At 62.8% G+C, this 15,444-nt stretch overlaps 2 protein-coding genes across 3 annotated transcripts in view; one reads left to right on the top strand and one right to left on the bottom strand.

Annotated features, from left to right (window-relative positions):
• The window catches only part of LRRC51 (leucine rich repeat containing 51), a 37,639-nt gene extending 34,814 nt beyond the window's left edge, over positions 1 to 2,825 (bottom strand). The window contains exons 1-5 of one of the 2 annotated variants that reach the window (XM_082075989.1): positions 2,761 to 2,825; positions 2,189 to 2,283; positions 762 to 949; positions 531 to 679; positions 305 to 451 (exon numbers count right to left, since the gene is read on the bottom strand). In XM_082075989.1, coding sequence (XP_081932115.1) covers positions 305 to 451; positions 531 to 679; positions 762 to 949; positions 2,189 to 2,264 — 560 coding nt within the window. In that variant the 5' untranslated portion in view covers positions 2,265 to 2,283; positions 2,761 to 2,825. Of the gene's footprint in view, positions 1 to 106; positions 452 to 530; positions 680 to 761; positions 950 to 2,188; positions 2,284 to 2,760 lie in introns of those variants that run through there. The other variant, XM_082075988.1, reaches the window with a different exon arrangement.
• An 819-nt stretch (positions 2,826 to 3,644) lies between these two features.
• NUMA1 (nuclear mitotic apparatus protein 1) overlaps positions 3,645 to 15,444 on the top strand; it is a 23,462-nt gene continuing 11,662 nt past the window's right edge. Inside the window, exons 1-13 of the mRNA XM_082043292.1 lie at positions 3,645 to 3,808; positions 5,550 to 5,622; positions 5,966 to 6,054; positions 7,192 to 7,271; positions 7,927 to 8,009; positions 8,090 to 8,170; positions 8,628 to 8,712; positions 9,094 to 9,226; positions 10,305 to 10,453; positions 12,907 to 13,024; positions 13,638 to 13,755; positions 14,650 to 14,790; positions 14,970 to 15,092. Of these exons, the coding sequence (XP_081899418.1) occupies positions 5,581 to 5,622; positions 5,966 to 6,054; positions 7,192 to 7,271; positions 7,927 to 8,009; positions 8,090 to 8,170; positions 8,628 to 8,712; positions 9,094 to 9,226; positions 10,305 to 10,453; positions 12,907 to 13,024; positions 13,638 to 13,755; positions 14,650 to 14,790; positions 14,970 to 15,092 (1,242 nt within the window). The 5' untranslated portion in view covers positions 3,645 to 3,808; positions 5,550 to 5,580. The remainder of the gene's footprint in view (positions 3,809 to 5,549; positions 5,623 to 5,965; positions 6,055 to 7,191; positions 7,272 to 7,926; positions 8,010 to 8,089; positions 8,171 to 8,627; positions 8,713 to 9,093; positions 9,227 to 10,304; positions 10,454 to 12,906; positions 13,025 to 13,637; positions 13,756 to 14,649; positions 14,791 to 14,969; positions 15,093 to 15,444) is intronic.

Raw genomic sequence — 15,444 nt, 5'->3', positions numbered from 1 at the left:
CTCCTCGGGGTGGGGGGGGGGGGTGACGGGGATTTTGGGGATGAATGCGCCTTGTTTGGGGACAGCTCTCGGGACAAAGACCCGCAGCTCGGGGGGGGGCTCTGGGTGCTGCTCTTTCCATGTTGCGCCTTGTCCCCTTTCCACTTTGTTCCCCTGTGCAAGGAGTGACATGGGGGGGGACGCAGGTTCCACGACCCCTCCCCAAACAGGCGGCTCAGGGCTGGTGACACCCTGGGGACTTCAGTCCCCTCCTGCGTCCCCCAGCTCTCTCAACCCTGGGGGTGTCACTGTGTCCCTACCTCACTAGGGAGCCTGGGGGGCCGCTCTGCATCCTGGGGCCCCCCCTTTCTTCTTGCCACGCTGGGCGATGGCCGCGTCCTCGCGGTCCTGTTTTGTCACCGCGCTGAAGTCCAGGGAGGTGAGATGTGACAGCTGGGACAACACGTAGCTCCTTTGCGGGGGGGGTGGAATGAGGTTCAGTGAGGTACAGGGGTCCCCGAAGTCTCCCGGAGGGGGCGTGGGGGGGTTACCTGTAACCCCTGAGCTCCTCCATGGGGTTCCCATGCAGGGTGAGGCGGCGCAGCTGGGGCAGGACCCCCAATTTGTCCACCTCGCCCAGCTCCCCGATGTCATTCCCGTGCAGCTGCAGGCTCTGCAGGGCCCCCAGGGTGCTCAGCACCTGTGGGACCCCCCCCCCAAAATCAGCTGGGGACCCTAGGACCCCCCCGGCAGGGTGGGGAAACTGAGGCAGGGCCCCATACCGGGTGGATGCGCTGGAGGCGGTTGAAGGAGAGGTCGAGCCAGCGCAGCAGCGCGGGGTCCAGGCGCAGCCCCCGCAGGGTGGGGGGCAGCTCCCCCAGCCCCCCCAGCTGGTTGTTGTTGAGGCGCAAGGCCGGGGGGGGCAGCCGGGGGGGCACGGGGCCAGAACGGGGCTGAGTCTGCAGGAGATCTGGGGGGAGACAGGGGGTCCCATGGGTGGGGGGGTGCTGGTTCTGGAATGGGGGGGGTCCCCAGTTGGGGAGTGCAGGTCCTGTGGGGGGGTCCCATGGGAGAAATGGAGTCATGCGGGAATGGGGGTCGCATGGTGTGGGGGGGGGGGATTGGGGGGCCATGGGGGGGGGTTCCCACTTGGGGAGCAGGAATTCTGGTGGAGGGGGAAGAGTCCCATGGCGGGTGTGGGGTTGTGGGATGGGGGGGTGTCCCGTGGGGGGGGGTCCCATGGGGAGAGTGGGGTCCTATGGATGTGGGGGTGGGTCTCACAAGGGTGCTGGTTTTGGCAGGGGGGGTCCCATTTGGGGAGTGCAGGTCCTATGGGGGGGTCCCATAGGAGGAATGGGGTCGTGTGGGGGAGGTCACCAGTGGGAGTGGAGGGCCATGGGGGGGTTCCCACTTGGCGCATGGGGTGATGTGGGGGGGGGGGCGGTGCATGGCAGGGTCCCACTTGGGGAGCAGGAATTCTGGGGGGGGGGCGGGGAGAGTCCCATGTGGGGGGTGTCCTGTGGGAGGGTCCCTTGGGGAGAGTTGGGGTCCCATGGAGGGGGGATGGGTCTCACGGGGGGCGCTGGTTCCATGGGGGGTCCCAGTTGAGGAGTGCAGGTCCTGGGGGGGTCCCATGGGAGGAATAGGGTCGTGTGTGGGGGGGGTGTCACTAGTGGGAGTGGGGTGCCATGGAGGGGTCGCACTTGGGAGTGGGGTCCGGGTTGGGAGGGGTGTCCCATGGTGGGGGGGGTCTCACGGCGGGGAGCAGGGGCTCAAATGGGGGTGGTCTCTAGCGGGGAGGGGGATTCCCCAGGGGCAGAAGGGTCAGGTGGGGGAGCCCTCAGAGGGACTGGGGTCATAGGAGGGGGGTGTCCCGTGGCGGGGGGGCAGGGTCCCATGGTGGGGTCTGGTGGGGGGATCCCATAGGGGAAATGGGGTCCTGTGGGGGGGTTTTGGGGGGGACCAGGGTCCCATGGATGGGTCTCGCAGGTGGAGGGGGGTCATGGGGGTGGGGGGGGAGTGTCCCATGGTGGGGGGTCCCACGGCGGAGAAGCAGGGTCCTATGCGAGGGAGGTCTCCAACAGGGGGAGTGGGGGTCCTGAGGGAGGGGGGGTCTTATGGCGGGGGTCCCATGGGGGGAGTGAGGTCATGGGGGGTCCCATTTGGGGCACAGGGTCCCACGGGTGAAGGGGGGTCTGGCCGCACCCACCCTCGATGGTGCTGATGTTGCAGAAGGAGAAGTCGAGGGGGGGGCCCAGCTCGGGCTGCTCCTCCCAGGCCGGCATCTCCCTGGCCCCCCCAGTGCTGTGGGGCAGAGCGGGACCCCAGTGCCCACCCCCCCCACCCCACTGTGGGCTTTTGGGTCCTTCCCACCCGCCCCCCCCCCCCCATACACCCCACAGCGACCCCCTCCCCGCGGCCCCACGCGTGTCCCATTACACCTCCAGGAGCCCCCTCCTCTGGACCCCCATACGTGTCCCTATGTCGTCCAGGACCCCCCACCCTTCTCTTTTGGCCCCACACGTGTGTGTCCCCCCCACCAGGCACCCTCTCTCCTGGGCCCCCACCTGTGTTCCCCACGGGTGTCTCCCGGGACCCCCTCTCCTTGCCCCCCACACCCCCCGTATCCCTGTATCACCTCAGGACTCCTTGTCTCCCCCCCAACGCGTGTCGCTGTGTCCCCCAGACCCTTTCCGCCCCCTCCCCGCGTGTCCCTATGTCCCCCAAGACCCTTCCCGTCCCCTCCCTGTGTTCCCCCAGGACCCCCCCGTGTCCCGGTACCTTCCGCCACCGCCCCCTCCCCACTCGCGTCTCCCCCGTTGCCACGGCAACCCGCTCCCACCGCTCTCGCGAGACCCGCGCGCCTTGAAGGGGCCGCCGGGATTGGTAGTTTCCCTTCGTCCTCCTCGCCACGTGACGCGCCCCACCCCGCCGGCGACCAATGGGGAAGCGGCGGGGGCGGGACAAGCCGTTTGAATCCGGGCGGCGGAACGGCCCGCGGGGGGGCGGCCCCGGACACGGTACGAGGGGGTCGGGGGTCGGGGGTCGGGGGTCGGTCGGGACCACGGGGCGGGGACACCGGGGGGCGGGGGTGAGGTGGGGTCTGTCCCCCCCCCCCCCAGCCGACCCCGCACCGGGCACAGCAGCGTGGGGGGGGAACGGACCCAGCGCGGGGCCTCCCGGGCGCCCCCGTTCGCTTCCCGGCGCTTTGCAGCGCCCGGGGGCCGCGTCCGCCCCCCCGGCTCCACGGGCGCTTCTGCTGCCGCCGGGGCCGTTTAAAATCCCCTTCCCCGCCCCCCCCCCGCCCTGGCCGGGCTCGGGGCGACCCCAGCGCCCCGGGGAGAGTCCCCGAGGGACGAGCGACCCCCCCCGGTGACAGCGGGGAGGTCCCGGGTGCAGTCGAGGGTCCCGCAGCCCCAGCGGTGGGTCCGGTCCCCACGAATCTTGCGGGTGGGGGGCGGAATTTTTGGGTAGCAGCCGTGGGGGGGGTCGCACCCCGCCGGGACCCCGTGGGTCGCAGGGAGCGGCGGGGCGACAGCAGCGATCGCCCCCACGACCGGGTTTGGGGGGGGGGGGGGGGCTCATCCCGGTGCCCCCCCCGGCAGCAGCGCCTTTCGGTGCCGTTGCGCCTTTAACTTGCGCGGCCCCGGCGCGGTGACGTGGGGGTGGCCCGGGGCCAGGAAGGGGAACGAACGGGAACCGAGCGTCGCTCCGCCAGCCCCGCCGCGGCCACAACAACTTTTCTTTTGTGCGCTTTCCCCCCACCCCGCCGCTCATGGCCCCTTGAACCGCGCCCCCCCCCCGCCCCGAGCGCCGCCGAGCGCCCCCGGTAAGACCCGAACAAAGACTTTGATCCCCTTTCTTCCTTGTTTGTTTTTTTGAAGGGGGGGGGGGTGGCCAACCTCGCCGCCCCCTCGCCCTCCCCCCCCCCCCCAGCCCCTCGCTGCCCCTCCGGTGTCCACCGACCCCCCCAAGACGCGACACCCCCCCCCCCTCCCGGCGCCGGGACGCGGGGCGGCCCCGTTGGGTTTTGCCAACATCCGGGCGCTCCCGCTCGGGGTGGCCGCCGTGTCTCCCCCCCCCCCAAGTCCCCGCCTCCTCCTCCTTCCCGCGCTGGGGGGCTCCTGTGGGTCAGCCCCCCACCCCACCCACGTTTGGGTGCTTCCCGCAGCGTGACCCCCCCCCCCATGTCCTGTCCCGTCCCGGGGGGGCCGCGGGCACCGGGCCACGGGAGCTCCGGAGCTTGCGTAACGCCGCGTTTGGCCGCGGGGGGGGCGCGGCAAAGGGCAGCGCCATGGCCGGGACCCACACCGGGCTCGGCCCCCCAACCAGCGCCCCCCACCCGGGTCTCCCCTCCCGGATCCGAGCGGGGGGGGCGGTGTTGTTGTCACCGATCGCGCCGGTGACGCAGGAGCGGGTCCCGTCCCGTCCCACCCCCGGGACGCGGGGCTGGCGCGCCCCGAGTTTTCGGGTGGAATTTTGGGGTGCACCCCGCGACCGCGGGGGCGCGGGGCGGGTTTGGAGCCAAACTGGAGGCAGGATCCATCCCCCCCAAGATCCAGCGGGGGCTCCGCGTCCCCCCGAACCATCGCACCGGTGCTCCCGGGGTCGGGAACCATCGCACCGGTGCTCCCGGGGTCGGCTGCGTCTCGGCCCGGAGCGATGGGGGTGCGAGGAGGAGCCCCCTCCCCAGCGGGGCTATTTTGGGTGATTTTGGCCCCCACCTCCGCTCCCGGATCACCGGGGTGGCACCGGGAGGCCGAGGTCGCCGTGGGGGGGACGTGGCGGCTCCTGTCCCAGCCGCGTTTCGGTGACCGCGCAGCTGCGGGAGCGCAGCCCCCGGCACCCCAAATTGTTATTTTTCTTTCTATTTTTTAAATCCCCCCCCCGTGGGCTCCGTGGGAGCTCCCCCCCCCCTTTCTCCCGCCACACTCAGCTGGTTGTTCCTGCCCAGTTTGGTGCTTGTTTACCGCTGGTCCCCGGTCCCTTCTGCTCCCCAAGGGTGGGATCTGCGGCCGCTTCTCCCCGCGGCGCCGGGGGCTCGTTCCTGCTGTGGCGGGGACACCGCGGTTCTCAGCACGGTGGCCCCATATGTCCCAGATTTTGCCGCTTTAACCGCGCTGTGTCTCAATATTTTGCTCGTGGTTCTCTGGGTTTTCCCGGGATGCCGGTGCTGGGGAAACACCATCCCCAGTGGGCGCACAGGCTGGGGATCCCCATGGTTTGGCACAACCTGAACCACAACTGGTTGTTTTGTGACCCGGTGGACGGACCCACCGGGATGCTGCACAGGGGCTGAGCGGGGTCCTGAGGAGCCAAACCTCTACATTTCTATTAAACTATAAAGCCAAGTTTGGAGGGGACAGGGGCGCTTGAGCAGCTGGTTTGTCCAGGGGAGCATCCCGGGCGCTGCGGGAGGGGACGTGGCTGAAAACCAGCAGGACGCATCCTCTCTCCATGGACACGAGCGCCCGGCGCTGCGTGCGAGCTCTATATTAACCTAATTAGGATGTTTTGCCTTAATTTTTGTGCATTTTTGAATTTATTCGCCCCGTCGTCGGCGTTTCTAGGTCCGGGCGGTGACCTGGCAGCCTTGCCAAGATGCCTCTTCACGGCGCGAGAGCCGCGGCTCTGCTCGCTTGGGTAAAGTCTCTTTTTCCCCTGGTGGGATGTTCCACACGGGCGGTCCCGGCCGGTGCTGTCACTGGAAGCTCCTTGGGGACACGATACCGGGGTTTGCAGTGGGGCAGCCGCATCCCTGCTGTTCCGGGGTGTTTGCGGGAGCCGCTTTGCTCCCCGTTCCTCTGGAGTAACCAGAAATGCCGGAACAGCGCGGGAGCCGGCGGTGGGACCAGAAAGGGGCTGTTGGGTCTGGGGAGGGGCTGTCGGAAGGGTCGGTTGTCCCTTGCCGGGATGGGGAGGTCACGGGTGACACGGCGCGGGGTGACATTGGCTTCTGACCGTCTCTTCTGACCCCCATTTATAGGTGAACAGCACACAGGTCTGTACCGACCCCCTCCATGACCTGGCGCAGCTCCAGGACTGTAGCGTCTTCATCAGGATCATCAACAAAATGTGAGTTTGGGGATGTTCCTCCTCCGGCAGAGCCGGCGCCGCGTCTCTGAAGCTCCGGTGAATCCCGCGGTTTGCGCCCTCGCCCCGCGGCTCCTTGGCGTGTAAACCCGCCGGGGACGGGCCGAGGAGCCTTTTGGGCCGCCCTGTGTGGGCAAGTCCATCGAGGGGGGGGATTCGGCCCCTTTGCTCCGCTCTGGAGCGTCACGGCAATGATGTGAGTCTGGAACAGCTCTGCTGGGGGACAGGCTGAGAGAGTTGGGGTGTTCAGCTCCGGGGAGACCTTAGTGTGGCTTTTCCAGACTTAAAATGGGCCAATTAGAAAGACGGGGCCTGATTGCTCCATCGCACGGGCAGGCAGGGCTGGAGGAACGCGGGGCTGGGAGGAATCCCTCCCGATGGCGATTAAAACCTTTGAACCGTAACGAGCGTCGGAGCCGAGACCCAGCGCGCTCTGCTCCGCGTCGCTAACGAGCCGGCGAGGCTAATTGGGAGGCGCGAGGCTGGCGCTGGGCTCCGAGCGCGGCGTTGCCGTCCAAAGCTCCTGGTGGGAGCCCGGCTGCTCTAATTACCCCCTGCGCGGTGTTAACGAGAGCCGGGATCTGCCCGCGGTGGGTGGGGAGGAAGGAGCCGCCCGCACCCGATGTGTATTTAGTCAGAGCTGGTTAATCTCCTCCTGGGTCTGTGCTCCGGCTCGGATAAGCCGGGATCACCGGCGGCGTGTGCTCACCAAACGGGCCTGACCGAGCTCGGTAAGTGGGGCGGGAGCTCCCGACAGCACCGGGAACGAGCTGGGAAACCCGTGAGGATGAGAAGATCCTCGTGCCGGCTGAGTCGCCACTTTGGACACCCCGGGAGTAACCAAAGGGCCCAAAGAGGCGCCGGTCGAGCGCAGGTTTGAGGCGCACGGGCTCCTTTTGAGCTGGCGGCTGGGGAGGAAGATCTGGAACGGGAGCAACAAACCGCAGCTTCAACCCCCCCCAAAAACCCAGCCTGGGCTCCGAGTGGGGAGCGGGGGGTCTCCCATGGGGTCTCCCATGTAGTGACGCTTTGCTGCCCAAGGTCCAGCCCCTTGCTCGGTCAGCTCTGTCACGTTTAACCCCTCGGCCGAGTGTTAACGCACCCCCTGCTCTTCTCCAGCCACAGGAGCGAGGAGGGGGAGTCGGTGCTGGAGCAGCCGCTACCGGAGAGAATCTCCTTCATCCGCGGCTTTCTGCAGAGTAAGAGCCCCTGCTCGGTGTCCCCTGGCCCTGCTCGGTGTCCCCTGGCCCTGCTCGGTGTCCCCTGGCCCTAATCCTGCTGGTAAACCCTTTATCCTGGGGGGGCAAACAGGACTCCTCTGGTGTTTCGGCTCGGTCTCTCCTGGACCGCTCGCTATAGGTGGGACACGCTTGGCGCCCGAGGAGCGAAAGGTGCAGGGAGATGCTGAGAGGGAGGCAGGGGGTTAAATTTCCAGGGAGGGAGGACAAAAAAGCCCTGTTGGTGTTCATGGCAAAGGCTGAGCCCGCTGGGCGCTTCCTCCCCTTGGGGACACACCACAGTGTCACCTTGGGGTGGTGGGGGCTCCTGTATGACGGGGAATCCTTTGACACACATTGCATAGAATGTCCTGAGCTGGAAAGGACCCATAGGGATCATTGAGTCCAACTCCTGTCCCTGTTTTGTGGGCGTTTTTTGGTGTGTTTTTAATTTGTTTTGTGTTCTTTTAAACGCTTGTTGATACTTATTGCCAAGCAGGAGCCACCGTAAGTCGTAGCGATAAACAATGATCTCCTATTTGTTACGATTATTTGATAATGTTAGAAGCATATTGTTATAACAATACAACAAAAATACATCGTTTGCATTCGGTCAGGCTGTGATTTCGTTTTGCAGAGCACTGCAAGCACAAATCGGCCACCGAGAACCTGGTGTCGGCGCAGAAACTCCTGGAGGGAGAGGAGCTGGCGCTGGCCAAGGTGAGCGGGGCGGGTTTTACTCCCGGCCGATGTGGCGATGAGCGACCTGGGGGTGGTGACGCTCGCTTGGTTTGTTTCAGGTGGCCGTGCTGCTCCTGTATCACACGTCCATGAGCTGCAGGAGCCCCGCGGACTGGAACGAGTTTGATTACGACACCCAGGTAACCACGTCTGGGGGTGCTGGAGAGGAGGGAATGGAGCTGGTGAGGGGCTGGAGCACAAGTGTGATGGAGCGGCTGAGGGACCTGGGGGGTTCAGCTGGAGAACAGGAGCTGAGGGGAGACCTTCTGATCTCTGAACTGCCTGAAAGGAGCTTGGAGCCAGGGGGGTCGGGCTCTGCTCCCCAGGAACAAGCGGCAGGAGCAGAGGAAACGGCCTCAAGTTGCGCCAGGGGAGGTTGAGGTTGGATGTGGGAACAATTTCTTCCCCAAAGGGCTGTGGGGCATTGGAACAGGCTGCGCAGGGCAGTGCTGGAGTCACCATCCCTGGAGGGCTGGACAGACGGACAGGAGGTTCTCAGGACATGGGGCAGTGCTGATGTGGGGAGCGGTTGGACTCGATGATCCTGAGGGGCTTTTCCAACCCGAATGATTCTGTTATTCTGCTCTTTGGGCACAGGTTGAGCTGGCGTCGATCCTCAAATTTGTGCTGGACAATGAGGAGAGCCTGTATGAGAACCTGGAGAAGTTTCTGCAGCAGAAAGGTGAGCGCTGGAGCCCGGCTGCCTCCGCTGCGGCACCGCTAACATCCCACGCCTTGTCTGGCCGAGCGTCAGGCACCGTGTTCTCCTCGCCAGCACCAGTTCGCACCCAGTCAGACTGACAGGTTTGCTGTATCAATGTCCAAGTGCCAGCTCGGTTTTGTGCCACATGCTGCCGAAATGCAGCTTCCCCGGCTCCCAAAGCATCACGGTGGGAGCGGAGAGTCGGGAGCCGGCGGGATGGGGCCGCGAGGCAGTTTACAGCTTTCCGGGCTGATCCATCCCGGTGGAATCTGCGGTTCCGTGCGCATTAGGGATTCCGTCCGCTAAACCTGGTATTGATGTAAAGATCGCGACCGGCTTCTCTCTCGTTTCCATCCCCAGCGCCGCCGTGCTCGTCCGGCAGCAGCTCCGAGGAGCCGTCCCCGCTGCTCCCCGCACCGCAGAAGTGCAAGGTGCGTTTCCTGGAGCTGCAGAAGATCGCCTCCTCCTCCTCCTCTTCCTCCCGCTCCAACAAGTACGTGCTCAGCCTCACCACGACTGAAGGGATGGGTGGGGGGTACAGACAGGGCAGCTTTTGGCAGCTGGAGGTGTCACCGGGATGCACGGTGACTCAACGGGGTCCCCCTGTCCTGTTGACGCAGCTGTGCAGCGCTGGAGTGATTCGGGTTGTAATTAGCTCCTTGTAGCCCAGCTCGTTTCAGCCTAACGAGCACCAGCACTTCCCAGAGCGGCCCGTGCTCTTCTCGTGGCCAGGGTGGGTTTGGGGGAGCAGGTTTGTGTTGTGGGGGGCTCTGCGGTGGAACCCCAGCTTTGGCATGAGGGGAGACGGATGTTTCGCCCTGGGACCGGCGCAGGTTTGTACGTCAGATGCTCAGGGGTTGGTGTGGGTGAGGAGAGCGGTGACAAGGTGTCATTTATTGCTCTGAACCTGCCTCCGAGATCAAAGAATCGCACAATGTCCTGAGTTGGGACCCACAAAGGTCACGGAGTCCAAGTGCTGTCCCTGCACAGGACACCCCGCAGCTCACACCGTGCAGTGTTTCAGTTTTAAGTGATGTGAAAGGTACTACATAAAGAACAGTGATGTGCACAATATCATAGGCTGTGAATCAGAAACTTGACTCTGATTTAAGTCCGTATTGTGCGTTATAGTTTGTCCTCATTTGGACAAGTATTTAGAGGCTGCGATCTGGCTGTCTAGTGTAGGTAATCCAGGGGAGGAGGTGCTGGAGATGACACCTGGAAACTTCACTTAGAGGCAAAGGCACTTTGGTTGGTTTCCACAAGGTACAGGACTTCAAATGTATTTTCTAGTGCCATCCCGGTTCCACTCTCTACAAGGACTTTGAATACTCTTTCTTGAGAGAAATTAGTAAATTATATTGAAATTACTTGCACTTCTTGAACACTGTGAGGTTGGGGCTGTGACACCTCCCTGGGGAGCCTGTTCAGTGTCCAGCACCTCTGGGTGAAGAACCTTTTCCTAATGTCCAACCTAAACCAAGACCTTGGGGGGAACTTAAACCAGGATGAGGGGGATCAGAGCGGGTCCGGCAGGGCTGGGGATGACGGAGCTGCCTGCCTGTCCGCAGCATGCCGCCCGCCTCGCCCATGGGGGACGTCATGCAGACCCCCCAGTTCCAGCTGCGCCGCCTGAAGAAGCAGTTGGCTGCGGAGAGGGAGAACCGGGACGAGCTGGAGGTGGAGCTGGCAGAGAACCGCAAGCTCATCGCCGAGAAGGGTCAGTTGCTAACGGGACGTCCTGGGGCGTAGGGTGGGACCTCATCTGGTTTTGGTGATTTTTGTTGTGATTTTGACAGAACCCCAGAATGTCAGGGGTTGAAGGGACCTGGAAAGCTCATCCAGTGCAATCCCCCCATGGAGCAGGAACACCCAGCTGAGGTTACACAGGAAGGTGTCCAGGCGGGTTGGAATGTCTGCACAGAAGGAGACTCCACAACCTCCCTGGGCAGCCTGGGCCAGGCTCTGACACCCTCACTGAGAAGAAGTTCCTTCTCAAATTTAAGTGGAACGTCCTGTGTTCCAGTTTGCAGCCATTGCCCCTTGTCCTGTCACTGGTTGTCACCAGAAGAGCCTGGCTCCATCCTCCTGACACTCCCCCTTTCCATATTGATCCCCATGAATGAGTCCCCCCTCAGTGTCCTCTTGTCCAGCTCCAGAGCCCCAGCTCCCTCAGCCTTTCCTCACACGGGAGATGCTCCACTCCCTCCAGCATCTTGGTGGCTGCGCTGGACTCTCTCCAGCAGTTCCCTGTCCTGCTGGAACTGAGGGGCCACAACTGGACACAAGATTCCAGGTGTGGTCTCCCCAGGGCAGAGCAGAGGGGCAGGAGAACCTCTCTGACCTACTGACCACCCCCTTCTAACCCACCCCAGGTCCCATTGGCTTCCTGGCCACAAGGGCCCAGTGCTGGCTCATGGTCACCCTGCTGTCCCCAGGACCCCCAGGTCCCTTTCCCCTACACTGCTCTCCAATAGGTCGTTCCCCAACTTACAGTGGAACCTGGGGTTGTTCCTGCCCAGATTCAAGACTCTACACTTGCCCTTGTTCTATTTCATTACATTTCTCCCCGCCCAGCTCTCCAGCCTGTCCAGGTCTCTGATGGCAGCACAGCTTCCAGTGTCACCATTCCTCCCAGCTTGGTGTCACCAGCAAACTTGCTGATAGTCACTCTGTTCCCTCATCCAAATCATTGATTTTGGCCCCGCTGTCACTGTGCTCGTGCACGGTCCATCCTGACGGACCCCGGGTGAACAAAGCTTGTGGCTTTTAGGCATTTCTGCTTTCCAGAGCAGACAGGGCAGCTTGGGGTTTGCTGCCCCTCCCTCCATGCTGGGCAAAGGGGACCTTTCCCATTAATCCAGACTGAAGCATGAAGCAGAAATCCCCGCTGATGGGAGCCGAGGCAGCTCCGACGCTGTTTTAACACCTTGGAGATGCCTGTTGGTCCTTCTGCAAAACGAGTTGGCGCAGGCTGGCAGACGTAGGCGTCTTGCCATCCGCATCTCAAATGTTTTGCACCCCGGGGATTTCCCAAACGTGTGTGGAGGAGCCTGCAGGTTCCTTCTTCCCTCTCGTATTCCCTTATACATCCCGGACAACAAAAGTTGTGGCCGAAGCAGCACCCGTGTGAGCAGCCCAGCTCTACCTGTCCTGCTGTGGGGGGTTTCTGTGCAGTGGCTGCTTACCACAGAGTCCCAGAATGTCAGGGGTTGAAGGGACCTGGAAAGCTCATCCAGTGCAATCCCCCCATGGAGCAGGAACACCCAGATGAGGTTACACAGGAAGGTGTCCAGGCGGGTTGGAATGTCTGCACAGAAGGAGACTCCACAACCTCCCTGGGCAGCCTGGGCCAGGCTCTGCCACCCTCACCAGGAACAAGTTGCTTCTCATATTTAAGTGGAACCTCTTGTGTTCCAGTTTGAACCCATTGCACCTTGTCCTGTCACTGGTTGTCACCAGAAGAGCCTGGCTCCATCCTCCTGACACTCCCCCTTTCCATATTGATCCCCATGAATGAGTCCCCCCTCAGTGTCCTCTTGTCCAGCTCCAGAGCCCCAGCTCCCTCAGCCTTTCCTCACACGGGAGATGCTCCACTCCCTCCAGCATCTTGGTGGCTGCGCTGGACTCTCTCCAGCAGTTCCCTGTCCTGCTGGAACTGAGGGGCCACAACTGGACACAATATTCCAGGTGTGGTCTCCCCAGGGCAGAGCAGAGGGGCAGGAGAACCTCTCTGACCCACTGACCACCCCCTTCTAACCCACCCCAGGTCCCATTGGCTTCCTGGCCACAAGGGCCCAGTGCTGGCTCATGGTCACCCTGCTGTCCCCAGGACCCCCAGGTCCCTTTCCCCTACACTGCTCTCCAACAGGTCATTCCCCAACTTACACTGGAACCTGGGGCTGTTCCTGCCCAGATTCAAGACTCTACACTTGCCCTTGTTCTATTTCATTACATTTCTCCCCGCCCAACTCTCCAGCCTGTCCAGGTCTCTGATGGCAGCACAGCTTCCAGTGTCAGCCACTCCTCCCAGCTTGGTGTCACCAGCAAACTTGCTGATAGTCACTCTATTCCCTCGGGAGAAGGACACACGTCCTGTGCTGGGCTGTTTTGGGGCGTTCAGGTGACATAAAAAGCTCGTAACGGGCCCTTTCTCTGTTCCACCCTCTCCAGAGGCTCAGATCACCATGATGCAGCAGCGGATCGAGCGCTTGACTCTGCTCAACGAGAAGCAAGCAGCCGACCAGCTGGAGCCCAAGGAAATGGAGGAGCTGCGGGAGAAGAACGAGAGGTAATGGATGGTGGGGGACGTCCATGCCCTCCTGCCGGGCTGGTCCCGGTCGCTCCCGCATCCCCGCGCTCCGTGTTGCCTCTTCCCCAGCAAAGCGCAAAACGGGGGTGAGGACAAACCTTCTCGTCTTCTGCGTCATCTCCTCTGCACCCAGGGAGGTGGTGGCTTCAGCAGTCAGGGAGTTGCAGGATGGTTTGGGTTGAAGGACCTTCCCAGCTCCCCAGTGCCCCCCCTGCCATGAGCAGGGACATCTTCACCAGCTCAGGGTGCTCAGAGCCCCGTCCAGCCTGGCCTGGGATGTCTCCAGGGATGGTTCATCCACCACCTCTCTGGCCAACACGGGCCAGGCTCTCACCACCCTCAGGGCAACAATTCCTTATATCCAGCCTCAATATCCCTCCTTTAGTTTAAAACCCTCATCCCTTGTCCTGTCACAACAGGCCCTGCTCAAAAGTCTGTCCCCATCTTATGGTGGTTTCTCACCACGGTGCAGAGATGCCTTGAAACCTGAATTTCCCCAGCCATATCCAGGAGCATTGGTCCCCAGCGATGTCCCTGCCCACATTGCTTTGTGCCCTGCTAAGCCACAACATAACGACCTCCTCTCCCCCAGCCTGATGCTGCGCTTGCACGAGGCCCTCAGGCAGTGCCAGGACCTGAAGACTGAGAAAGGCCAAATGGACCGAAAAATCAACCAGCTCTCCGAGGAGAACGGGGACCTTTCCTTCAAGGTACGGGACACTCTGTTCTCCGCGTGTCCCCACAGCCCGGTGATTTGTGGTGGGAGCCAGGGAGGAGATTTTGATCACAGAATCATTTTGGTTGGAAAAGCCATTCAAGGTCATCAAGTCCACCTGTTACTTGAGCCCTGTCCCTGCCCCGTGTCCTGAGAACCTCATGTCCGTCTGTCCAGCCCTCCAGGGATGGTGACTCCAGCACTGCCCTGGGCAGCCTGTTCCAATGCCCCACAGCCCTTTGGGGAAGAAATTGTTCCCAGATCCAACCTCAACCTCCCCTGATGCAACTTGAGGCCGTTTCCTCTGCTCCTGGCGCTTGTTCCTGGGGAGCAGAGCCCGACCCCCCTGGCTCCAAGCTCCTTTCAGGCAGTTCAGAGATCAGAAGGTCTCCCCTCAGCTCCTGTTCTCCAGCTGAACCCCCCAGGTCCCTCAGCCGCTCCCATCACATTGTGCTCCAGCCCCTCACCAGCTCCGTTCCCTTCTCTCCACTTGCTCCAGCACCTCAAGGCCTTTCTTGTTGTGAGGGTTCCAAAACTGCCCCCAGGATTGGCGGTTTGGCCTCCCCAGGTCCCAGCACAGGGACGGTCACTGCCCTGGTCCCGCTGGCCACACCAGTGCTGGTACCAGCCAGGATGCTGGTGGCCTCTTGGCCACCTGGGCACATGCTGGCTCATGTTCAGCCATTGTCACCAACACTCGGCTCTGCCGCCGTCCTAGTGTGACCTTGACCCCTTGACTGAGCCTGTTTTGGGCTCCAGATCCTGATTGAAGGGAAATCCTGGTGGTACAAATAGGCGCTGGGTGGAGCTGCCTGTATGTCTGTGGGTGGTGCCCCGGCAAGGGCACCCTCTGTCCCTCCTCAGGAACGTTGTTTTGTTCCCTCCTCAGCTGCGGGAGATCGGCAGCCACTTGGTGCAGCTGCAGGAGGCCCTGAATGAGCTGTCGGAGGAGCACAACGCGGCCCTGGCGCAGGCGCAGGAGAAGCAGGGGCAGCTGGAGAGCGAGCTGCGCGCCGCCCTGCACGAGAAGGTGAGGGGGTCCCGCCGGGGTGTCCCCTGCTCTGCTGCACCCGCAGCCTCCGGGCTGGGGGACGTGCCGGCTGCTGTCCCTGCAGCGAGGAGGGAAACCCCGAAACAAAGCTCAGCGTTGATTAAACCAGGGGTTCCCTCGCCTCACGTCGTGTTCTGTCAACCCATTTCTGTCCCTAGAAATGCTCGGAAGAGATGGTGGAGATTCTCCGGGGGAAGATTTCTCTGCTGGATGATCAACTGGCCAAACTGGGGGACAGCAGCGCCCAGGAGAAGGGAGAGGTCATGGGGGACGTCCTGAAGGTACGGCTGGGTCTGCAGGGGGTGCCGGCAAAGCCGTGTGGGGCAGAGCCAGCTGCTCTCTGCTGTTGGGTGGGGGTTGTGGGGCTGAGTGCTCCGTGGGAGCCCCTTTTGTGCCAAATTTGGGAATACGGCTCCCGGGGAGCTACTGGTACCCCAGCATGGGGCAGCTCCTGCATGGTGAGAAAAGGCATTTGGTCGCGGGGGGTGGGACGGCACAAAGCTGAGGGGAAAGTGGGGTGTGCTGGGGGGGAAGGTGAAGCTGTTGGATACAGCTCAAGTAACACCTGAGGGGGTGTGTGTTTTGTTTCCCCCCCTTCCAAAGAGAAGACTCCAGGGAGACCTTATTACATCC

The sequence above is a fragment of the Streptopelia decaocto genome (genome assembly GCF_964273445.1).
Source record: "Streptopelia decaocto genome assembly, chromosome: 1".
In the NCBI taxonomy this organism is placed as follows: domain Eukaryota; kingdom Metazoa; phylum Chordata; class Aves; order Columbiformes; family Columbidae; genus Streptopelia; species Streptopelia decaocto.
Note: the sequence above shows the minus strand (reverse complement) of the source record. Positions and strands in the feature narration are given on the sequence as shown.